Genomic DNA, 25,592 nt, shown 5'->3' on the forward strand with positions numbered 1-25,592 from the left:
CCACCGGGGCCCGGGGAATCTCTCCCCAGCCTGGCTAGGGTTCGGAAGCTTGGCCCGGACCCGGGGCTTGTGCTCCGTCCCAGTGTCCCAGGGTGCGGGAGCCCCCCGTCCGGCAAGCCAGCCGAGGGTCCGGGTGCTGGGGAAGGGTGTCCACCGGGGCCCGGGGAGGCTCTCCCAAGCCTGGCTAGGGTTCGGAAGCTGGGCCCGGGTCCGGGGCTTGTGTTCCGTCCCAGTGTCCCAGGGAACGGGAGCCCCCCGTCCTGCAAGCCTGCCGAGGGTCCGTGCGCTGGGGAAGGGTGTCCACCGTGGCCCGGGGAGGCTCACCCCGGCCTGGCTAGGGTTCTGAAGCTGGGACCGGGCCCGGGGCTCGTGCTCCGTCCGGCAGGCCCCGGGGTGCGGGAGCCCCCCGTCCTGCAAGCCAGCCGAGGGTCCGGGCGCTGGAGCCAGGGGTCCACCGGGGCCCGGGGAGGCTCTCCCCGGCCTGGCTGCTTTCAGAAGCAGGGACCGGGCCGGTGAGCAGGGGTGACTGGCTTTATCTGCTACGCTGGCGGAGCGGAATTTTCCACCCACCCCTAGTTCAAACCCAGACCATTCGTTTGCCTCATGCCAGTGGAATCTGTCTGAAGAAAGTGAAGCTATGAAAGAAATTGTATCCTGTTGCTGTAGTGGTAGTCATGTACTGCTAAACCTGGCCATGGAGCTGTCATATGGTGCTATACATCTATGAGAGTTCTGGGAGACGATACAAGATTGATTATATCAAGTTGGGAAGAAGAAACTCAGGTAGTTGCACAGGGCAAAAGAAGGGGGTGCATCCTTTCTACTCACCCAAGCCTTTACTAGCCAGCATTCTTTCCCCATGTGCACCAGGCACCTGCCATAATCGTGTAACAGGCTCGCTCTTCATGCATAAGGTGTACGGAAGACTAAAAAAAGATGTGTTATTCCACACAGTACACATGGTGAACAGAGGCTACCAATTTCTAATGTTGTGTAGTAGCAAAAATATTGTAGCATAATGACCTTTCATTGCATTTTATTTTCCAACCCAGGGTAATGGGCGATTATTTTTTGGCAGCAACGTTTTGGGAAATTATTCAGTTGCCACAGCGAGGAACCTATTTTTGTAATGCTTGAGGAGCTATTACTTCATGCCATCAGATACCATTTCACAAAATGTAAGCTTGTCTGTGTAGTTATGAAGTAAGCGAACCATTTGAAAATCAGTCTAACCAGTCCAGGATTTAATTTGGGAAAAGTCTCACTGCATATCAACGGTACTTCTATTGATGTTAAATCGCCTTTAAATTTCACGTAAAGCAAAAATGTAAGCCAAGAATCCGGTCCTCAAAGTAGCAAGCTGTTTAAAACGGCATTAGCACACAAGAAACCCCAAAACTGCTTCTGCCTCATTGGGCTTGGTAAGGGGGTGTAACTGGAGTACGTAGGTGTAGCACATAGACTCGTCCAATTAAAAAGACAAGAAAATCTCTGGTAATATTTTCCTTGCACAGTACACTGGCCATTTGACTTTGCATAGTATATTTGAGCATGCGTCTTCAAGCTAAATACAATGGGAGGTACATATTTTAAATACATTAACGTCAGTGAGGCATAGGAGTTGCTAATGCAACTTATCCTCTGGTGCCACTGGTTTCAAAGGTACTAAACCAAGGATCTGAAAACAAACAGTGTTCGGAAACCCCGGTTTGTTCTCTGCAAATTCCATGTTGCTCTTCCTTTAGATACTCAAAAACAAAGAGGGGGCAGCTGATGGGATATGAGTGGGACAACCATAAACGTCTTTTAGGGTTCGCAGCTCCGACTCCTGGCTTGCCCCTTGCAACCTCTGGCACTTCTTGTGTGACCCCTGACCTCAGAGGTGGTAAAATCAGTGCCTGGAATACAGCAGCAGCTCTTCCTTCTGGACCACGGTTGGAGCTCCTTCTCCTCATTTGCTATTGATCTTAGTTACATTGATAGTGAATAGAATATTCCATTATTCACTATTAGAACATTGGAATGTTGGAAGCTCCATTGAAAACAATGGAGTGCTCCAGGCATATAATGACTGGTATAAGCCCGGAGCTCCAACATTCCAATGCTTCTTTGTTCACAGCTCTGGCTGTGAACAAAGGCTTCAGGGAGCCTGAGGGGATTTGAATCCCCTCGCGCTCCCTAAAGGCTTTGTTTTATTTGTTAGAACATTCTGCCTTCTAGTGGCAGAATGTTCTAATAGCCTTATAGCCCTTCGTAGCAGGGCTATACCGGCTTTTAAAGTCCCTCTGCTTTGTTAAAGTCCCTCGCCTTCGGCTCGGGCTTTAACGCTGCAGCGGGCCTTTAATAGCTGATATAGCCCACTACGGCGGGCTATAAGCCTATATTAATGTAATAAAAATGGAGTACAATTAGCTGAAATATGACCTTCCCTGGCAGCTGACGTAAGTAAAAAAAATACTTTTTAATGTATGTTGTGTGCATGCTTGCGAGTGACCAAGTGTTTTTGCGAGAGTGTGTGTATTTATAAAGGTGTGTGTGAGTGAAAGTGAAGGTCAAAGGGCGAGTGATGTTACTTCTGCTTCCCCTGGCATTTTGGTGAATTGACATCCATGGTGACAATTCAACTCTTTTAGATCATTGGATGATTAAGGGTGCGTGGTATCACTTCCACCACAGCTAGAATTTTGGTGATTCAAACGTTCAACCTAGCTTAGTAGATGCAGAAATAAACCAAATCACCATCCGCACATCTGCATATGAACACTGCATAAACCCTTGTTCTACCCTCCATATCAGCCAACTCTAAAATGCAGCCAGCTCTTTATGTCCTTATAATTATTTTTAATATATTTAATTTTTACATTTTTTTTTTAAACTGGCATAGATTATCAAATGCTAGAGGGAGCAAGAGAGTTAAGATAGGTAGGTAGAGATAGGTGCACCGGAAGAATGAACTGGCCACGGGTAGGTTCCGCACTGGGAACCTCGAGGATACAAATTGGTTTCCCTTGTGGCTTGAGCGAGTCCACCGGTTTGTCCCTGTTGGGGCATTTCTACCTCACTCTGTCGGTGCACCTATCTATGGAAGGTATAACTGTACCTCACTTATGATTTATTATTTTTTCACACACCAGGACGACTTTGACCTTCGTCTTTCAGTATTTGCCGCCCCCCCCCTTGAGAGTAGATGAGGTTCATAGGTTCTGATGAATTGCCGCGATCCAGTTGGACTTTTTAAATAGGCAAGAAACATGTTGACCCTTTTGCACAACTCACTAGAACTGGCACAGGTCTAATTCCCCCTCTCAGTTCACAACTTTTTCAGTCTGTTTTTATTTATGGCCCAGACACTCCGTGAATAAATTCCCCTAGGAGTATCCAGGAGCTATTTTTAAATCACACTGGCACATTCCCACATCTACTCTCTTCACATAGGCTCGCCCTCACATAAGATCATCTAGCTTCATGACGGCAAAACCGAGAAGACCTCCAGCAAAGAGCCCCCTCGCGAGGCCCGTTGGGCATTGCAGCGCCGGCACAACGAGGAGCTGCCCTATGATGAAGCATGACACCCCTCGGGTGTGTGAGGGCCCTTGCTCCTAATTGGAGCTATACCTGGACGAGCATTAACTCTCTTGCTCCCTCAAGCACCTACCTACGTCCACCATTACTGATGTGTCCCTACTCTTCCCCCTTCTTCTCCCCCTCCAGCCCCCTAGGAACAGCATACCTTTAGTCTTCAACTTCTGATCTGGACCTGTATGCTGGACCTATCAAGCCCCCTGTCCCTCCCTGCGAGATTTTATAGATTGTCAAATAACATTGCAGAGCAACAAACCTTAATAAAGCTGATCGGTTTCGGTGATATCGGTCATATTTCCCCCGTTTTTCGAACTCAACCCTCTCATATACAACGAGTTGCATATGTTACACCATTTCAACATATTTCCTCTCCATCATATCTCAAGTACGAGTTGTTCTTATACCTCTCTACACCTCAGTGCCCTACCTCCCCCATACTTTTTCAAATGTGTGGGACGAAGCCCATCCCCTTGTACACCATTTTCTCTGTCATTCGACATACATCATGCCCTTTTTCCCAGTCTCAGAGTTTCGGCATATCACGATGCCCCATTTCCTATCCCTTTTTGCTAGCAGGAAACCTAGATTGACGCTCTTGTAGGATATGTCCTCCAACTCCTGCCATATTCCCAGATCCTAATAATTATTGCATGTTTGTAATCCTTAACGGAAATAGGCTTTTAAACATATTTATTCCACTCACTTGCAGCACAATCCGTTTCAAGTAATAATTGCACTAAATGTTATCATATTTTTGTCAACCTACCTCACTGAGACACTAGTGCAGAAGTGAGGTATCTTTTACATGCCAACGTGACCTGGACACTTCTCAAACATGGTGGTTGAATTCGGAGCCATCTATGGTAAACATTTTCAGTATCTTATGGATATTAGAAGACGGGTTGTCTGTTATTAAGTAAAAGTGTCTTCAGAAAAACCCAACAATCCTTTTGTCTGCATTGTGCCATTAGATATCACTCCATTTTGCGTTGAAGTGCACAGGTCCAAAAACAGGCTCCACAATTTTCAAACAATAAATAACCAATCAATCATCACCTTTTCCCTGTAGAAATTGCTGTTGATGCGGGCCAAACTCTCGTACATCATGTCACAGGTCTCAGGATTGGTGATCTGTACAAAGGGAGGAAAGACGATGACACACGTGTTATTTATTGCATAGCACCACTGCCCATGTATACTCGGTATTACAAACAGCGCTGAGGCGACCCTTGATCTTGTTAGGTAGGTCGCTCCCCCACCACACTGCTCTGCCTGTGTCCCCTGACCCTGCCCCAGCTGCCGCTGCTGTAGAAGTTGAGGCCCTCCTCCACCCGCAGGCTACCACCTGCGTCTCATCCCTGGTGGCCAGTGGTAAGCCTTAGGTTTGTATCACTGTCGCTTTCTTTCCCTGTACTGCCCATACTGTCTTCTGGTGTCTGTGACCGCTGTTGTCTGTCTCCCCCCTGTGCCCGCATTCTTTTCTGTGCCCGTTTCTCTTTGCCTTCTGTTCTCCTCGTTGCCCCTTCATTCTGTGCACTCTTTTGCCTTCTGTTCCCCCTCGTTGCCCCCTGATTTGTGCCTGTCTTCTGGTGTCTGTGACCGCTGTTACCTGTCTAACCCCTGTGCCTGCATTCTTTTCTGTGCTGGTTTTTCTTGCCTTCTGTTCCCCTCGTTGTCCCTTCATTCTGTGCCCTCTTTTGCCTTCTGTTCCCCCTCGTTGCCCCCGATTTGTGCCCGGTTGCCTTTGGTGCTCTCGCCGCTCCCTTTCCCGCCGCTGTGTCCCCGCCCCCCTCACTGCCCATTCGCTGCTCCTGCCTCCCGCCTCCCAGCTGCTCCTCCCTCCCACCTCCCCATATATGGCGGCCACGCGCCTAAGGCTATGCCCGTCTGCGCCCGTCCATCCCCGGATCGCGCCCAGTGCCAGAACCCCTGGTCCCCGCACCCGTCACGACGACCGCTGCCGCTACGATGCCAGCACACTCCACGCTCTCAACCCCAGACGGACCCACACCTGCTTCAAAGCCGCACCGAAACGCAGCTACACCAGCCTCAGAGCCGCCGAACCACCCGCCAAGAAAGGCCACAATCACCTCCGATGCATCCTACTGAACACCCGCTCCGCACGCAAACACGCCATCCAGCTCTGGAACCTGCTCGACACTTCATCCCCGGACGTCGCCTTCCTGACAGAGACCTGGATGAACAACTCCTCCACACCCGACATCGCCATTGCCATCCTAGATGGCTACAAGATCACCCGCAGAGACAGCACCAATGGAGTCGGAGGAGGAATCGCCATCGTCCACAAGAACAGCATCAAGGTCTCAACCAGCACCAACGACACTCTCAGCACCGCCGAACACATGCATTTCCAGATTCACACAGACCCCAACTCCACCCTCAGAGGCACCCTCGTCTACAGACCCCCCGGACCCTGACCCCAGTTCAGAGACTCCATCGCCGACTGTGAGAAGTTGGCCTGATATATGATGTCACTAATTCTAGTGTACACCTTGTATCAGTCCAAATCCCCTTATGGTGATTGGTTGTAAAGTCAACCTTATAGACCAGCTATCCTAGTGGTAGCATGGACAAGAGCAGTCTTAGGCTAAACTCTGAATGGCATGAGAAGCCAGCTGTGATACCATATATAATCCCTTGAATACCAAATGAAAGGACACCACAACAGATATATATATAAAATAAAGTGTATTTATTCTAGTCAAACCCTCAGCACTCTTTATGAGATTCGAGGTAAGTACAACACAGTCTTCTTCAAGCATACATTAAGTCACACAGGTAAGTAATACAGTTAGGCCCTAGGGGCCACGCAAACCATATACTAAAGAAGTGGTATAAGGACCACTGTCACGGAAATAGGATAGGCCTAGGCCTAGGGAATCGCTGGGGCTACACTACACTACCAACTGTTAGGAAGTGGGAGGCCCACGGGATTCAGGTGCAGAGTGGAAACACTCACGTGTAATGCGTATAATCGATAGAAATAGTACAGTTTAGAATTAATAAGATTTAGGACACTTCTGGAGTGACTAGGAAGTCGAGACTTGAAACTTAGACACTAGGATAGTCAATACCCTGATGAGCACCGGAGTACCCAAGTTACCTAGCCCACGGGCTGCGGGTGCATAGGTGTGAACTTGCGTCGGGTTTCGTCGTGGACTCCTATGGATGCCTGAAGGAAAGATGCTGACAGGCAGTCAGTGAAGAGTGTCCGGTGGATCCCAAGGCCGGGATCAAGAAGGAAGGATACCTGCAAGCAGAAGGGACAGAGTCTGGGTAACTAGCCAGTGACCACGTGGAACCAGGAAGGAACCAGGCGATGTCGTGAAGATTGCAGGTGGAAGGTGAAGCTTGTCGCAGCAGCCACGGGTACCAGGAGACGTCGAGGACGACCAGGACCAGGAGGCGAGCTGTCCCACGCAGGCTCTTGCTGTCGGCGGCGGCGAAGTCGAACTAGGACTCACCAAGCCTTGGCAAGCGGAACCCACGAAGAAAGGAGGACTTACTTCTGTTGCAGACCAGGAAGGTCTGGGGTGCTTCTCTTTTGCAGAGGAGCAAGAGCCAGTCTGGAGGAGCCAAACCAGCAGCGGAAATTTACAGGTGTGTCGTCACAGAGGCCGCTAGCCAACAGGCAAGCAACCGGACAGACGCGGCAAGCAGGAAAATGCAGAAGGGCCCCACGCAGGACTCGTGGAGTGTGGGGGGCTGATCTTCGGTGCAGATGGTGCTTGGGGTTGGGGCTTCTCAATCCCCGGTGCACAACTTCGAGGGTGCCTCAGAAGCTGCGCTGGAAGATACTCGCCACTTTTCCCAGGTAGCCGGTCTCACGTCTCTCGTCGCCTCCACGGATCTCAGCTCGGCTGTGGGTCAGGGTCGGAGAAGTCTGGAAGTCAAGGCTCTGGTCGGGCTCTGCAGTCGGTCCCTCGTAGAACTTCAGCAAAGCAAAGGGTAAGTCTCTTGATGGTGCCTGTTTGCACAGGGTAGCCACTCCTTGGCTACAAGGGAGATTCTTCAGTCTTATTCTTTCGTCGAATGTCGAAGGTCCAGAGTTTCTGTTCAAGATGCAGGTTCAGGATAATCTAATGTAGCAGGGCCCAACTAGCTACTAATATACTGGGCTAGTGGGCTGGGCTACCTGCAAGGTCCCTCCTATGGGTGGGACCAGGAAGGGGAGTGGCTACACCCCCTTTCCTTTGTCCAGTTTCGCGCCAGAGCTGGGGCTGAAGTGCCCCAGCACCGGTTTGAACTGGACTATGCATGGAGCACCTTGTGTGCCCCAGGCTTGTCTCATTCCTTTCAGCCCTCCCTGCCCCAATACACTAAAGTCTGTCTGGGGAGGTGCTAGCACCTCCCCAAGAAGGAAACCTATTGTCCAGGCCTCCCTGGCTGGGAGGGCTCCCAGCAGCAGGAGGTCAGACTCGTGTCTGTGGCAGCAGCATCCATCTTGTGATGTCGAGGCTTTGGTGAGAGTTAAACAGCAGAGTAGGATTTTAACATGTCTCTCCCTCTAGAAGGGAGGAATAATATCCTCATCACCAGAAATGGTATGGGGGTATTATTCCAAAGTGTTAGACACCTTACACGACATGTTTTGATAAAGCCAAACCATAGTTACCATAACCGTTTAAGATTATAAGGTACTTTAAGAGTATATGGTAGGCTATATCATAGAACAGCTATAAGGACATGGTTCCGAAAGCTGCAAACAGGCTCAGCTCATGCTAGAGCACCATCTCACATGTTACCAAGCACTCTGCCTCCAGGATTGTTAAGGCCTGCCATAGGAGTGACTGATAGGTACACATGTGTCTATATATAAGGTAGGTATAGGAATACTACACCTAAGCAAGGAGTGATTACACGACCTTGCCCCAGCTGAGTGATCAGCCAGTTGTGTCACAATGAAAGGCCAGGCCAGGGGTGGCATAATGCATGCTGCAGCCCCTGGTAGGCCTAGGGTACACCTATGCCCTGGGTACCTAGGGTACACTGTACAGGGTCCAATAAGGTGATCCTTACCAATTGGGTATGTACCTAGGGTTCATGGAGTCCATTTTAAAGAGAGAGCAGACAGCCTGAGACCCTGAATGACAGGATCTCAGGCCAACTAAGTCGAAAAACCAGCTAGACAGTAGGCAAAAAGTTGGGGGTAAGCATAGTCAGATATCCACCTTCCTACACCGACTTCATCAGCATGCACTCCCTGACCTCCACAAACTACATCCTCCTCGGAGACCTGAACTTTCACCTTGAGAACAACAATGACAGCAACTCCACCAAACTGATCGATAACCTCGCCAACCTCAGATTGAGGCAACTCGTCACAACGCCTACCACACCGCCGGCCCCACACTCGACCCAGTCTTCTCCTCAAGATCCCACATCTCCTTCAGCCACACCACCGAACCCTTCTGGACCGACCACCGCTGCATCCACTTCACCTACCAGAGACCCACCACTCACCACCACACCCAACAGATCCCTCGCCGCTGCTGGAGCAAAATCACGGAAGACCAACAACACGCAAACCTTGCTCTCAGCCCACCCAACACCGACGACGCTGCCCACAATCTCAGACGCTGGATCAACGACTGCGCCAACACCCTCGCCCCGCTGAAGAAAAGAGGGCCAGCTGGTTCACCCCAGAACTTCTAGCCTCCAAGCAAGCCTGCCGGAAACTAGAGAAGAAAATAGCACAGTGAGCAGACTCCGGACAGCCACGCAGCCCACAAGGACGCCATCCGCAACCACCATCACCTCATCAGGACTGCCAAGAGGACCTCCTTCAAAGACCGCCTCGACAACAATGCACACAATAGCAAGGAGCTCTTCAACATCGTGAAGGAACTTTTCAACCCCAGCTCCAACACGAACGACATCCCGCCGTCGCAAGCCCGGTGCGACTCCCTCGCCACTTTTTTTCACCGCAAGATTGCAGACATCCACGACAGCTTCAACACCCAGACAGCCCCAACAGACATCAACACAATTGACTCTCCGCACACCATAGACCACGACCCCCTGCTAGCCTGGGCCAACGTGAGCATCGATGACACCATCAAGACGATGAGCACAATCCACTCCGGCTCCCCGTCAGACCCATTCCCGCACCACATCTTCAACAAAGCCAGCAGCTCCATCGCACTCCATCTGCGCAACGTCATCAATCTCTCCCTCGAGACCGCGACCTTCCCAGAGAGCTGGAAACACGCAGAGATCAATGCCCTACTCAAAAAACCCAAGGCGGACCCAAGAGACCTCAAGAACTTCCGGCCCATCTCTCTGCTTCCGTTCCAGGCCAAGGTCATCGAGAAGATCGTCAACAGACAGCTAACCCGATACCTCGAAGAAAACAGAATCCTGGACCCTTCCCAGTCAGGGTTCCGCAGCAACCACAGCACCGAGACTGCCCTCATCGCCACCACTGATGACATCAGGACCCTGCTGGACAACAGTGAGACCGCGGCCCTCATCCTCCTAGACCTCTCCGCCGCCTTCGATACCGTCTGCCACCGCACACTACGCACACGCCTCCACACCATAGGGATCCGAGACAAGGCTCTGGAATGGACCACCTCCTTCCTCTCTGGCAGAACCCAGAGTGTCCGCCTCCCCCCATTCCAATCCGAAGCCTCCGAGATCATCTGCGGCGTACCCCAGGGATCTTCCCTCAGCCCGACACTGTTCAACATCTACATGGCCCCGCTCGCACACGTCGCCCGACAGCACGACCTCAACATAATCTCCTACGCCGACGACACTCAACTGATCCTCTCCCTCACCAAGGACCCCATCACCACGAAATCCAGCCTCCACGAAGGAATGTAGGCCTTCGCCGACTGGATGAAGATCAGCCGACTGAAGTTGAACACGGACAAGACGGAGGTCCTCATCCTCGGCTTCAACCCTTCAGCCTGGGACGACTCCTGGTGGCCGACTGCACTGGGGGCAGCCCCGACTACCACCCACCACACACGCAACCTGGGAATCATCCTCGACTTAATGCTCTCCATGACCAAGCATGTCAATGTCGTCTCCTCCTCCTGCTTCAACACCCTCCGCATGCTCCGCAAGATCTACAGGTGGATCCCGACAGATACAAGAAGAACAGTCACCCAGGCCCTCGTCAGCAGCAGACTCGGCTACGGAAATGCCCTCTACACAGGAGCCCCGACCAAGCTCATCAAACAACTGCAACGCATCCAAAACGCATCTGCTTGACTGATCCTCGACGTACCTCACCTCAGCCACATCACCTCAACAGACGACTTTCCTTCTACATTCCCAACCGCCAGCTCCACTTCGCCGACCTCGCACTCGCCGCCGTCCCTCGCATCCGAAGAACAACCACTGGTGGGAGATCCTTCTCCCACCTCGCTGCCAAGACCTGGAACACCCTCCCACTGAGCCTACGACAGACCCAAGACCTGCTGACCTTCAGGAGGCTACTCAAGACCTGGCTGTTTGATCAGTAGCACCCCCCCCCACCCCCCCCTCCCAGCACCTTGAGACCCTCGCGGGTATGTAGTGCGCTCTACAAATGATTGATTGATTGAGGGGAGAACCAGTTGCATTCTAGATGCAGCACCTATTCTTGTCCTGGAACTGGTTTCTTGTGATGTGTTCCATCGGGAAGAGTCCTCCTCACATCCATGAGGAGCAATATTCTGCAGGGTTTGGATCAAAGTAGGTCAAATGAATGTGCATGGTTTTCATAGTTTAAACCCAATCAGAACTAGGCAGAACAAAACAGCTGCTGATGAATACATTGATAAACTCTCTCCTAAAGCTTCTTATGGACACCACCCGTGCTAAAACAAATGTTACATTGTGTGCAATTCTGTCATTACAGCTAGATGCAACCTTGAATGTGTACAAATGACACTGTTCTTGCTCATGAAGCATGTTTAACAATATACTACTGAGACATAACAATGTGAGTTTATCCATGTGGCGTATGAAACGTCACAAGTCTCGGAGTCCTAACATCTCTAAGATAGCCAGAGTTCTGGTTTACATTTGTGCAAATTTCAGAAAAACAGCTGCATTAACACCGGCTGTGAGGAGACTGGTGCTTACAACAGTCATGTGCAGAGGAACATGTGGACATTCAGTGGGTGCTTTGCCATATGCCACAGCTGTTGTAAGGGGATCAGGGCTATTTTATTTCTTGTCAATGCAGCCTGACTGCAAATGCCTCACTTCACGGGCAATCAGCAATTACTTTTTTCCGAGTTGTGTTGCGGCTGGAGGCAGATGGCCAAGCTCAAGCAGAGTGCAGCTAGCCGATTCCCCTCCTGCACCTACTCAGCAGCCCATCAGGGATAAAACAAACATAAGCCCAGCGTGACCTGTATGGAGACCCAAAGTGCTCGACCTGCTCACTTTATACCCAGGACTAAGAGGTTGACTCCAATTGTTCGCTGGCTGACTTCCTGTGTGGCTACATGGACTCAAAAACTGCAAGAGGCTTTTTCCTGGAATGACCAGTGGCAAGTGGACCCAGACTGGACTGTGCTGGTGGCCTCTGTTGGAGGTGATCCTGAACTTTTGAGTGCTGACCCTGAGGTGCTGGGAGCCTTAGAAGTGACCAAGAGGAGCTACTGCAGAAAGTTGGAAAAAAATTGGGACTTTGAAAAACTATCAAATCGCCAGAGGACAGGGAAAAATCACCCAAGGCACAACCTAAGCAGGCTAGAAAATCATATTGGTCCCACTTGGAGCTTTTTGCCACCTGAAATAATATTTCAACTCTCGTAGCCAAAGTATCTGGTTTCGGTGACATCAACCTGGTTATGCATTTCAGGTTGTGGAGGTTTACCAAGCTCCAGAAAAAAACCGTAACAGAGTTATTGACTTGGTGAAGTTGCAAAAATTATTTGATTGAATACACAGTTTTGGGGACAACAAAATTAGAATTTTCCCACTCAAAACTTTTCCCGCCACAACCAATGGCTTCAGTTGTACCTCAGCCAACAAATTCAAGTGCCCTCAACAGACACAGACTTCAAACTTCAATTTGCAGCACCAGAGGATTTTGACTTCCAAAAAGTAAACAAAGTCATAAGGTAAAGAAAATTGGCTGAGGGCTCCTGCTCGATTTATCGGACTACCATTATATCACTGTGATCTTGAAATTGCACCTAGTTTCAGGCGCGAACAGTGACTTTTTACTGCAGCTTTTTGAACTACTGTCAGAAAAAAAAAAAATCTTTAGTTTACTGACTGGATTGTAATACGTTGGGTCATTTTTCTCATTTCTTTATTTTTAGAAACAAGTTTGGGAATTTTTAGTGTATAGCCAGGGCCACTTGAATTATGCGTCAGGGTTGAGTAAATTACGCAGCAAGAAAAGGCAAATAATGCGCCATAATGCGGCACATTTTGTAACAGTATCACTTCACCTTTTTTTTTAATAAACATATTTTATTGAGTTTTGTTTGTCAACATCATGCACCAGGTACATCAATATACAATTATTGGACAGAAATAATGTTGACATATATAAGCAATATAATAGTTACTTAATTTAACAACATAACTCAAATCAAACAAAACACCCAACTCGTTACGATCAAGGAAAAATAAAAGTATATCTTTACATAATAATCCAGTCCCTGAATATTGTCCCGGTTTATCTGCTCAATCAATAAATTGACAACAGTATGTATACAAGCAGTGTTATTAATTGGGTGACATATGTCCAGTATGGTTGGTGGTGGAGTCGGGGCGGGATCAGTACTAATCCTCTATAATCCACCCATCACTGCCATATGTGCATATGTTTCTGAGTGCAGCCAAGGGCCCTAAAGATGGGTTCTTCAAATCCCATAAAAAAATCCATACCCAGTTTCCAGATGCCTAGTAGCGGTGCTGAGGGTGTCTTCCAGGAGTGTGTGATGTCTTGTTTAGCCAGGGTTAATCCGAAGAATAACAAGTGGCGCTTGTACCGATTGCCCTCATTATCCTCTGCAATATGGAGTAAGGCTAGTCGTGGTGTTCTACGTATGGTCCATCCCAGCACCTCATTTAAGCATCTATGAATCCCCATCCAGAGAACCTGTCTAAACCCGTGCATGTCCAGACTATATGCAAGAAGGTGGCTTCTTCCACTCCGCAGTGCAGACAAGCAGGGGACGCAATGAGCGTGGCTCTGTATAGACGTACTCGTGTGTAATATATCCTGTGCAAATATTTTAGTTGCATCAGCCGCAATCGCGAGGAGATGGCCGCTCCTCAGGGGGACTCCAGAGCCTCCCGACTCTATCGATATCGGCCAGCAATAGGGCGGCCAGGCGATGGAGGCGATCTACAGCCGCGATTGCATTGTGTACCCTGCGTTTATTATGTCGCGTGGTCCGTTGGGGCATGAAGACGGCCTGATCCGGTTGGATCAGATCCGGAAGGTGAGCCAACAGCCTGGTGGCGAGTGCTTTTGCCAGAAGCTTCGCCTCAAAATTTAAAAGAGAAATGGGCCTGTAGCATGCATGGAGCTCTGGGGGGCGTCCTGGTTTGTGGAACACAACAATTTCGGCATCCGCCAATCAGGGGGCAGGCCAGCTGTCTGGGCTGCCTCCTGTACCACCTCCAGATGATAGGGACCTAGCAAGGCTATGTAAGCTATTTAAAATTCGCAGGGAAGGCTATTTGGGCCCGGCGCCTTACCCGTGTGTAGATTGGCTATTGCAGCGGTTATTTCCTCCAGTGATAGGGGGGCCTCAAGCAATTCACGGGCCTCTTCGGAGGGATATCAATAAAGAATTGCTCTATTTAATTGGGATCAAGTACCTCATTGGCGGTATATAGTGCTTGTTATTAATCAGCAAAACTGTCCGCCGACACTGCAGGGTCAGTAATCAGTGCATCATCAGAATCTGGGAGGCCGGGCATGGGAGCATGTGTACGTGTTTGTTGGCATAGTCGAAAGAGAAGTCTACCAGACTTGTGTCTCCACTGATAGATTTTGCTTTACGTAGCAAGCCACGCATTCCACGCTGCAGCCATCCGCATGCTCGGATATTGTTGTTGGACAACCCGTAGTTGCCGACGCGGGCCACACCGTCTGTTTGCCGGGCCCGCTGTTACATTGTCGTAATATGAGCTTCTAACTGAGTGAGTGCTTGCCGATGCCTACGACGCTCCGCCGTACAAAAACTTATGTTCACTCCCTGTAGTGTGGGCTTCATGGCCTCCCAGAAGATACATGCTGATGGTACTGTCCCTGTGTTATGTGATATATACTCAGAAAGTGCGCTATGCATATGAGCTCTTTATGTAGGGTTTTGTAGATGCCATGTGGAGAGCCATCACCAAAAGGGGGTTTTGCCTTGGCCAGTCTAAACATGTATAGCTACGGGCAAATATAAACCCTTAGGTAAAATCGTTGCATTCAGAACTCTATGGGCATATGTACGGGGGCCGAATATATAGTCTAGCCTAGAATAGGAGGTATGGGTGTGAGAAAAGTAAGTGTAGCTGGCCTCCTTGGGGTGGTGTGATAGCCAAGTGTCTACCCAACCCACCATGTCTATCCAGGTACGGAGCTTAGTGTCGGGCGGGTTTGTCTTGGTTCCTGTATGGCGCCACCTATCTATCTCTACAAACATTACATCATTCCTACTACCACCAGGACCTCTGGCATGCCGCCCCATATCACGGCCAAGTGATCCAAAAACTCTAGTCCAGAGGCGGGGGTGAGGGCATAAACGCTACGAAGCATCATCTGCTCCCCTGCGACTTCCCCGTGTACGAAAATAAACCTACCATGTGGGTCAACTCATTTTTATAGCAGTGTAAATGAGACCCAGCGATGAATAAGAATGGCCACCCCTCTGGAACCTCTCACAAATCCAGCATGTAAGGCGTGTACATATCCATATCTGGCAAGACAGGGTGCCTTTGATCCAAGCATGTGTGTCTCTGCAAAAGGAGGACATCTACTACTATGTGTTTAGCATGGCAGAGTACCGCTCCCCATTTTATCTTGTCCTGCATATCCCTCGTATTCCATCCACAACATGTATCAGGCTTGGAGAGCATCCTGTTAGGTCTGTTGCCATTGGTGAATGTAGGGATAGTATGATATGTTAGCAAAACCGAGTGCGTGTGATCCTAGGGCAGACTTCTTCAATCTGTGGGGTGCGCCCCCCTGGGGGGGCACGCCATCATCTCAGGGGGGGCAAACACTTCACCTGAAACCTCACCTTTGTTTTCAAATGTCCCACGTCGACTCGAAAGTACGTTTACTTCCTGCATTACTTCCACCTTTCAAATGGGGATTTTGGATTGGCTAACTCCTGCACAGCAGCCAATCAGCACTTAGTAATGTCATAACTGATATTACACCAATGAAGGGGACAACATTACAGATGGAGGAAGTGCTGCAAAAACAGGAGCATAAAGCTCCTGAAGTCTTTAACTTTTTGGGTAGTGTGCCGTTTCTTCACTCCTCCCGTTTGCTGCCTTTTACTTCCTTAGGTTGCTGTCCTGTCGAGGTTATCTTGGTCTGAAATTTGCATTTTGCTTCCTCGCCGTGAAGAATTCTTCTGCTGATGCACTGGTGTTCTCCTGCTGCTGTCGGAAGATTTAAACCACCAGTTTATTTGCAGCATGTGAGAAAATATTCTTTCGATGCAAACATTCTTTCGATGTTTTCTAAGTCAGGGCAGAGGTGGGTGGGGGGGAGGTTGGGGTGGGGTTGGGGAGAGGGAAATCGAAGGCACACGATGTTAGTTTTAACTATCCTGCACTGGGGCATGACGTGCTCATACTTTTGAAATTTAAAGAAACCTCCCTGGGGGTTTCAGCAAGGCCTGTCAGGAACAGAGGTGTGCTTCTTATCTGGGAGGCTTGCAAATGTCTTCTCGGTACCCCGGTTTTGCAAGGTATTGTGAGCAGAAACTGCAATATTTTTCTGTTTCTGTACACGTTATTTTTTTCTCGATGGAATAGGATGCATCAAGTAAAATTGATGTGGGGAGAGGGGAGGGAAGCTTGGAGCGAATGTCTGCCCACCCTAGTAAGGTTACCAGCAAACTCTAGCGCTTGTGTTCAGCAGGTTTTTAAAAATCAAATCTATTTAGGAAGGGCCTGTGGCTCTCTAGATCTCCGCCCTTCCTCGCTCTCACACACGTGCCTGCCATGGACTTTTCTTTTACAAATCAGCAATGTGTTGTCTTCAGTTGGAACAACTAATCTGACCTGGTCTGCACTACAGCTCCCAGAATACATCATGCAGTTAATTAAAGTGAGCTGAGCAGCGCTGGTCACACTGAGTCACCTGGCAGGAAATATTGAAATGTTTCTTGTTAAGGCCTAACTATAGTAATTCGATTTATTCAGCCTCAGTGTATTGGGCAGTGCACTTGCCACCGAGTGTGTTTGTGTTAATTAACAAATGCCTTTTTGGCAGCACGCCATCAGGCAACTGCCTACAGTCCGTGGGTGCCAGTTGTAAAGTGTCACATCACAACACATTCAGTTACTCACTGTGCTAAGGTGACACAGGTCAGACCTCCATTGCCCCGGTGCAGAAAGAGAGTGTAAATCATGATCTACTGTTACACTGACTTAGTATGCGATGAAAATGTGCTTTTGCTGGCATAGTCACATTACTCAAATGGGTGCAATTCCAGATATTTAGGTTTCCTTCATCTTCACTGCTTGAGTTTGCTCGTGAGAAAGTGTCACTCGGAGTCAGTGAAATGTCACTCACAATTACACTGAAATTATGAAAATGTCTCACATAGCAATCTGAAACCTTGGCACACCTATTGAGAGCAAGGTAATTTAAAGAAAATTGCAATGGGGCATGACGTGCCCATACATCTGTAGTGTAAAGAAATATCTCTGGGGGTTTCGGCAAGGCCCGTAGGAACAGAGCAAGGGAGAAAGAAACTCTGTGTGCCCAAATATAGATAGACAACAAAAACCTGGAGCACGGCGCCTTCTCCTGTTCAAAGAGATTTTCATTTTTACATTATTACAAAAACTCTTATATCCAAATGGGAATCACCAATTCACTCTTAGGCAGCCAGACAAACCAGACAAAAGAACAACACAAGAGAGCAAAGACATTTTATTTTCAGGGAGTAAAGCAAGAGTGCCTCATCCTCACGGAATCTGTACACATAGCACAACTGCTATCAAAACTCTCTTGCCTTTTAGCTCTTCCTATTTATGTGAGATTGGGTTCTCTGCACTTGCGGTATTAAAGACTAAGCACCGTTCAAGACTGGATGTGGAGCACAACCTGAGGATGGCTGTAGCGAAAATCCATCCACAGATTGACCGTCTCCGTGGCGAAAAACAGGCAAACACGTCACATTAATGTTGGTGGTGTTATAATCAATCTATGTCATGTGTAATACGAAGCATCCTAGTAAAAACAATTTGCGCACATTTTGGAAAATTGTGTTTTGAGCTGTGTAATAAGCCTCTGTCATTTAACCACACCCACTAAACACTCTTATTGTGTTGGAACATTATTTGCCGGATTTGGCCGGGATATGCGGGTGGTGGTCGAATATGTAGTGTACCAGATTCCAGAAATTTCTCTGTCAGATGGTGGGGGGGGGGGGGGGGCCCGACATTTAAAAAAATTCAGATGGGGGGGGCTCAACCTACAAAAGTTTGAAGACCTCTGTCCTAGGGACATTTGAGCATCGTGGCATACATAAAACAAGACAACATAGTCATTAACTCGCTCAACAAACCCACCTCTCCCTAGACCACCCCAATACCTTGCAACAACTAAAGTAACTGTCGCGGGAAGCCCCACGTCCTAACGGGCCCATTTTGTGACTTACATACCAACGCTGGTCATCCAAATGGAAACGGTGCACAGCCCCTAGAGGCGAACAGAGCCTAATAATACCCAGTCTTATTTCTGTTTAGTCTGCATGTGTTCGTCGTCTACTTTATGGTTCTTAGAGTGCCAGGTGGATCAGGACCTATGACGTTGTCTGTCTTTTGGCTTCGGTGGGGGTCTGGTCGACTCTCCAGTCGAGGAGTCGGAATCTCTGCATGGTGGAGTATGCGGCTTCATGGTCCGTTGTTCGTCAGTACATATAAAGACTTCCATCCGGAGAGTAAAAAAAGATGGTGTGAGAGTTAAAAACCACACGTGACGGGTCGGGTACAGGAGCATGTAGGAGATATTGAGGTTGCGAAGACGCGCCTTGGTGAACGACTGATGCTGTTGTTGCACCATTTTTGTATAGTCCGGGAATATCATGATCCGCTGCGACTCAAACATAAGACCGGCTTGCGTCCTCGCCCACTGCAGGATGACATCTCGATCCCGGAAATTTAGGATGCGTGCAATCATGGATCGTGGCATGGCCCCCGGGGGAGGCCTCTTCAGCAGGGCCCTATGCTCGCACTCCACCACAAAGCACGGTGAGAAGGCATCGGTCGGTCCATGAATGAAGCCACTGTGTAAGAAACTTTCCTGCGTCGTTGCCCTCACAATTTTCAGGGAAACCTACGAAGCGTAGATTGTTTTTCCTCGCACGACCTTCTACATCTCCCACTCGGAGGGCAGTTGTTCAATGGAAGTAACTTTGTGCTGTAGTGTGGTTACAGCATCTTCCACCCCCGCACTTTTCATCTTGGCTGTTGCGATGTGATCGACGGCGTTGTGGACATCCTGTCGCAAAAGTGTGACCTCAGTCCCAACCGCACCAATCGGGGTCTCCAGCGCCTGCCTAGACTGAGTGATGGCCGCCAGGAGGGCTGCATTATATGGAAGACCAGCCGTGGCGGCCACAGCCTCAGTGAACTGCGACGCTGCAGCCGTAAATCGGTCCATAGTACTCTGTTTCGGGCCTGCCCCAGAGGCCCTTTTGTTGGACATAGTGTGACTTGCTCTATTTGGGGGCCTATGCCACATTCAGTATTCAGTTATGTGGGTTCCATAGTATCACCGGCCAAGCCCCAGCAACTGACTGTTTCAGTCCTAGTGGTTGATTGGAGGATGGGGCCTGGTCAACCCTGATGTCCTGTGGACCAGACCTGGACCACCCGGCGCCTACACAGCACCGGCTCCCCCAAATATGTGTAATCCAACCAGAGCACTCTCACTTGCTCCCACCAGAGTATCAGCCGTGTGGCAAGTCCGTATATCACTGATTCAGCATGGCTGGGCGCCGCCTCACTTTTTTTTTTTTTTTTTTTTTTTTTGAAAGACCTTTATTGAGCAAAGTAACCGTTACACTGCGTCTCGCCAACAACCCGGAGGCAGGCCGCTATATCAGCAAGTTTATCCAGTGAAGGCGCACCATGGCAGAAGTCATAAGAAATATCAACATCGTTACATACAGGGATATACACACCAATGCCATTAATGAGCGGTATCATGACGTAGTCAGTGAAGAGTAGAAGGTCTTGCATTTGTGGGCTACGTGGACTAAAAACAAATCCTAGGCGCCCAGTCCCGTCCAATCGCTCCAGCGAGTTCTGGGACCACTGCCCATGTAAAAGGCAATGTATAGAAAGATCATCCACAGCCACCTTTTCTCCCAACCCCCCCGCAACAATCGGAGGGAAACAGAAAACTTACGGTGCAGAACTAATGCATTAAACCAACAAACGTGGCAGCTTGCTCATACGGGGGCTAACGTACTAGAACCCGTCCGTCCTGGAGGGACGGCCACGAGTATCATCGGGGGCTGCAGGAGGAGCCCAGGACAGCAGCCATAGGGCAGGGGGGGGGGGGACGCAGCGGGACAAAGCAGCAGGTCTCCCGATCGGGGAGGGGAGGCAACACGACAAATCCAACAGGCATGCAACAGGCACGGGGACCGGCAAATGCGACGCACTCCGCTACCCCCAGGCGCTCCCACCAAGCAGGCATCCATCCACACATCACGATGTGGGCAGGGCTGAAAGGTCTACCCCATGTCATCCGAAACGCCCGTCCCGGGGGAATCCACAGATGCAACCGAACTCGCCCGCTCTCTTGTCCACTGCAGGAAGGGTTCCCAGATGTCATTGGGCCTAGATGCGGTGGGCATCGACTCCCAGTAGGTCGTGAGCTGCGTCTGACCATACGCAACGTCACGGACCCATGCGGCGAACGTAGGCAAGGCTCCACGGCCCCAGTGTATCGCCACCTGACGTTTAGCGTAAAGTAGCAGCAGCGCGTGCAGTTTCCTGTCAGCGGGTACGGTGTCCTTAACATATCCCATGAGCCCCAAAAGCGGAGAGGGCTCATCAGTCCTGTTTAAAATGTGGTTGATGGCCTCAAAGATGCTCGACCAGTAACCAACTAGCTTAGGGCAGCTCCACGCCACATGAATGAAGGACGCGTCAGCTCCGCCACACTTCCAACAGGAAGCGTCCGTGCGGATCCCCATGCGATGCAGCAGCACCGGTGTGCGGTAGTACCGGTGCAAGAATTTAAAATGGACCAGTCGGAGTCTATAGTTCGGTGACAGCTCCGTGAGTTGCGCACAGCAATATTCCCATATGGCATCAGACAGGGCGTCGTCCAGATCTGTGGCCCAAGCCTGTTTGGCTCTAGGCACGGTGAGCGGTGCCTGCTCCTGCATGCAGTTGTAAAGTCTGGACACCAGCTTCGCGGGGGAGGGTCGTGACAGTAAGTTTTGGAGGGCATCCAGTTGCGGGGGTTCCTCGGGGAATTGAGGCCACATCTTTTTGCAGGACTCCCGGAGAGAGTGATACAGGAGCTCGTCTGAGAACGAGGTTGGCTGACCGTCCGAGCGGGCACCCAACTCACCAAACGTCCCATCAGGGTAAAGGTCAGCGAAAGTGGCCACCCGTCTCCCCTGGAGAGTAAGAGTATCTCCCCTAGCGCCGAGGCAAGGCAGCATCGGATTGCTTCGCAGCGGTATGGCCGGCGCATAGAGCAAGGGAAGGCCCGCCCTCCGGCGCAGCTCCCTCCAGGACCAGCGGATCATCTCAACGGTGTCCACCTCCTTCGAGGGGCGGGAAACCCTGCCATACAACGCCACCCGGAGCGGCAGCGGGGCAACCGCAGCCAACTCCACCGCCACGTGCGGTTGGTAGGGGGTGGGGAACGCCCAGAAGTGCAGAAACTGAGCCTGAGCGCACAGCGAGTAAAGCTTAAGGTCAGGCGCTCCAAGGCCTCCCTGCCTCAGCGGGAGCGTGAGCAAAGCCCAAGAGGTCCGCGCCTGCCGCCCAGCCCACACCAGGGACACAAGTAGGGAGCGGACTCGAGCGTGAAAGCATGCAGTCATGGGCAACGGGAGATTAACGAACAGATAAAGGAATTTCGGGAGAACTACCATCTTCGCCAGCGCCACCCTCGCCACCAGGGACAGGGGAAGTTTGTTCCAGGCCTCCACCCTCCGCTCCAGCCAGTCGACCGCTCTGCCTAAGTTTAGAGACCATAGTTCCTGCGTGTCCCGACTAATCCAAATACCCAAGTATTTGACCGCATCAGCCTCCCAACGGAGGGGGTAGTCTGAGGGAGGTGGAGCTGTCTCGTCAGTGAGAGGGAATGCAACTGACTTGGACCAGTTTATAGACACGCCCGCCAGCCCCTCGAAACGTACAAATTCTCGTAGCAGGGGATTCAAATTCTCTGCGGGGTTGGAGACATACAGAGTAACGTCGTCCGCGTAAAGCGAAATCAGCAGGCTGCGAGAACTGAAGCCTATCCCTCTCGCCGTGTGGTGCTGGCGCATTCTTGCCGCCAATGGTTCCATCGCAATAGCGAAGAGGAGGGGCGACAAAGGGCACCCCTGTCTAGTCCCCCTGGAGATGGGAAAGGGTTCGGACACCAGGCCATTTACACGCACCCGCGCACGGGGTCTGTCATATAGCAATTGTATGAGATTAATAAAGTTACGACTGAATCCCATCTTGCTCAAGATACGAAAGAGGTACGGCCATTCTAACGAATCAAAGGCCTTAGTCGCGTCTAAGAACACGACCGCGGCCTGGACGGAGGGGTGAAGATAATGTAGGACGGAGAATAGTGTTCTGAGGTTGTGCGAGGTAGCACGGCCAGGGATAAACCCCGACTGGTCTGGGAGAGCAATGATCGGCAGCAGCGGCTGTAGTTTGTCCGCTATGACCTTGGCAAAGATTTTGGCGTCTACATTTATGAGAGAGAGGGGACGATAGGAGTCCAGGTGCAACTCGTCTTTGTCGGGCTTTAGGAGAGTGACAATGAGTGCCTCGCGCATGGAGTCTGGGAGGGCATTCAGCTCTAGCGCCTCCACGAAGACAGAGTGCAATTTTGGAGCTAGTTCTTCAGCATATGTCTTATAAAAAAGTGTGGTAAGACCATCCGGGCCGGGAGCCTTATTAGCCGGCATGCTTTTAATGACCTGAGCTATATCCTGAGCCGAGACAGGCAGGTCCATGTATTGCCTATGATTGTCATTGAACCAAACAAGGGCTATAGAGTCAAGGAAATCGTCCAGGGAAGTCGGGGCAGACGAGTGTTTGGACGTGTAGAGAGAGGCATAAAAGTCAGCGAAGGCCTTCAGCACCGCCTCCTGGCCCGTGACCTGCGTCCCCTCGCTGGACATGACGGTGTGTATATAGTGCGCCTGAGCCTGGGGAGCAATCAGCCTAGCCAGTGTTCTGCTCGGTCTATCACCCTCCCCGTATCTACGAGCCTCCGCCTGCTTCCCCAAGAACTTAACCTCCCTCTGCGCCTCCTCATTGTATTCCAATAGTTTTGTTTTGAAACTACCTGCATTGGCCAACGTCGGATCCCGGCAGAAGGCCGAGTCCAGCTCTCTAAGTTCTTGCTCTAACTTAGCCAGTGTCCGGCGTATGGAGTGTAGCACCCCCGCTCGCCGAGCTATGCACTGGCCCCGTATGACCGCCTTAAAGGCGTCCCACACCACCGCCTCAGAGGACGCTGAACCCTCATTGTCCTCGAAGTACTTAACAATGTCCTCCCTAATTTCTTCCGTGAACACCTGATCCGTAAGAGCGTGGGGCGGCAGTCCCCACGAAAACGCCCTAGGGGCCACGTTGGGTATACGCAGTTCTAGCATGCAGGGAGCGTGGTCCGAAAGCGACCTAGCCTGAATCTCCACCTCCCCCACCCAGGTAGCCACCTCAGGGGACAACAGCCAAAAGTCTAGCCGGGACCAAGCATCGTGGTGGCACGTGATGCAGGTCCCCATTTTCTCTCCGGGGTGTCGGAGTCTCCACACATCAGTCAGTCTCCCCTCCTCAATCACATCCAGCAACGCCTGTCTCGCCTTCGTGTGTGTAGGCCTGCTAGCGCCCCTTCTGTCCAGTTCATCATCCAACACCACATTAAAATCACCCCCCACCACTATCAGGTCACAGTCAAGCAGCACAATTTGCGCCCAGACATTGCGGAAAAATTCAGGGTCATCCACATTGGGGCCATATACAGCGGCTAAAACCAGTTGCCTACCCTGCAATGAGCCGTGAACCAGTACATATCGACCCTCCTTATCCAGTACACAATGATGCTCTCTCCAGTCCAGCCCCCTCCGCACGAGGACAGCCACCCCCCGGGCATAGTTAGAGTATATAGCGGAATATACATTCGACCACCTGTGGTGTTTTAGCCTGGGCGATGGGGCAGAATTGATGTGAGTTTCCTGTAACAAGCAAATGTCAACATTGTGTCTAGTCAACATAGTATGCATCAACCTAGCTTTTTTATAGTCCCCAAGGCCACGAATGTTCCAAGTCCACAGTTTAACTCCCCCCATGTTGACGGCACAGCCAAGGCGACCAGGCCGCCTCCCCGCCCCCCCACCCCGCCCCAACAGGCCCGGACCACCTCTTGCCCCCGAGCAGCTCGGTCATGTAATAATAAATTGCATTGCATTGCACCAGCACCGATAAACAAACAAACAAAAGACCCTCCCAACCCCCACCCACGCCAACCCCCCAAACAGGTTGCGCTAGAATCCCATACGTGCGCTGAAACGCACTTAAGTCAACCAAGAACAAAAACAACAGGAGATTCCCCATGGGGCGAGGTGCTCCGAGCGGACACCCCTGAATGCACAGGGTGGCCGCACACTGATGAACCCACGCGACCCCCGAGGGGCGCCCAGCGGTATGGAACACACAGCACCGGAGTAGTCTGCCGTCCAGTGCGCCCTAGACCTGCAACTCAATCAGTAACCAAGACCCACCCGGCACGAGCGGGCCAGCTCCAACAGGTCCTGCAGCGGCCCCAGTGCACATCTAGTGGGGACCAAACAGTTCAGCAAGTGTCAACTGTAGTGGAAGGGACAGACCCAAATGACTGCACTCCCTGTACCTCAGTCGTTGTCGCTCATGCGGGCCACGTCCTCCTCCAGCCTCGGCGATTTGCGTCTGGCACCAGGGCCTCCGACGTGTTTAGCGAACTTCAAGGCCTCCTTGGCGTCGGTGAAGAAGTGGGCAGTTCGCTCATGAAAGATTTTCAGTTTTGCTGGGTAGAGCAAGGAGTATTGGACTCCGGCCTGCATCAGGAGTTTCTTCGCAGGTATGAACTCCTTTCTGGCTGCTTGGACAAGAGGGGTGAAATCAGGGTAAAACGAGATGTGGTTCCCTTTATGGATGATCTTGCCTTTTTCCCGGGCCAACTGCAGGATGCGGTCCCTATCCTGGAAGTTGAGCAGCTTGGCCAAGATAGGACGTGGGGTGGCGCCTGGTGGCGGTCTCTTGCCCAGTGTTCTGTGAGCCCTCTCCACCGTGAATACCTGGGACAGGTCCGGATCGAACAGCTCGTGTAGCAAATCAGACACAAAGACCTCCATCTTACCGGTGTTGTCCGTCTCCGGAATGCCCGTAATCCGGATATTGGACCTCCGGGAACGCGCCTCCAGGTCGTCCGCCTTAGCCCGCATGGCCTCCAGTTCTCGCTCAATATTTGTGATGTGGTTTTTCGCCTGCTGCTGAAACTCGGCGCATTCGGTATGTTTGCTTTCTAGGCAGTCTAGCCGCGTTTCGTGCACGTCCACTTTGGATTTTACCGCCTCCAGTTGTACAGCCATGGCATCCAGCTTTGC

General features: G+C 50.8%; 1 protein-coding gene across 1 annotated transcript in view; it reads right to left on the bottom strand.

The window, feature by feature from the left end:
- The window catches only part of LOC146855607 (ubiquinol-cytochrome-c reductase complex assembly factor 2-like), a 54,055-nt gene that overhangs the window by 12,100 nt on the left and 16,363 nt on the right, over window positions 1-25,592 (bottom strand). Inside the window, exon 2 of the mRNA XM_085653435.1 lies at window positions 4,639-4,713. Coding sequence (XP_085509561.1) covers window positions 4,639-4,713 — 75 coding nt within the window. The remainder of the gene's footprint in view (window positions 1-4,638; window positions 4,714-25,592) is intronic.

Source organism: Triturus cristatus, chromosome 4_1, assembly GCF_964204655.1.
Source record: "Triturus cristatus chromosome 4_1, aTriCri1.1, whole genome shotgun sequence".
NCBI classification, from domain to species: domain Eukaryota; kingdom Metazoa; phylum Chordata; class Amphibia; order Caudata; family Salamandridae; genus Triturus; species Triturus cristatus.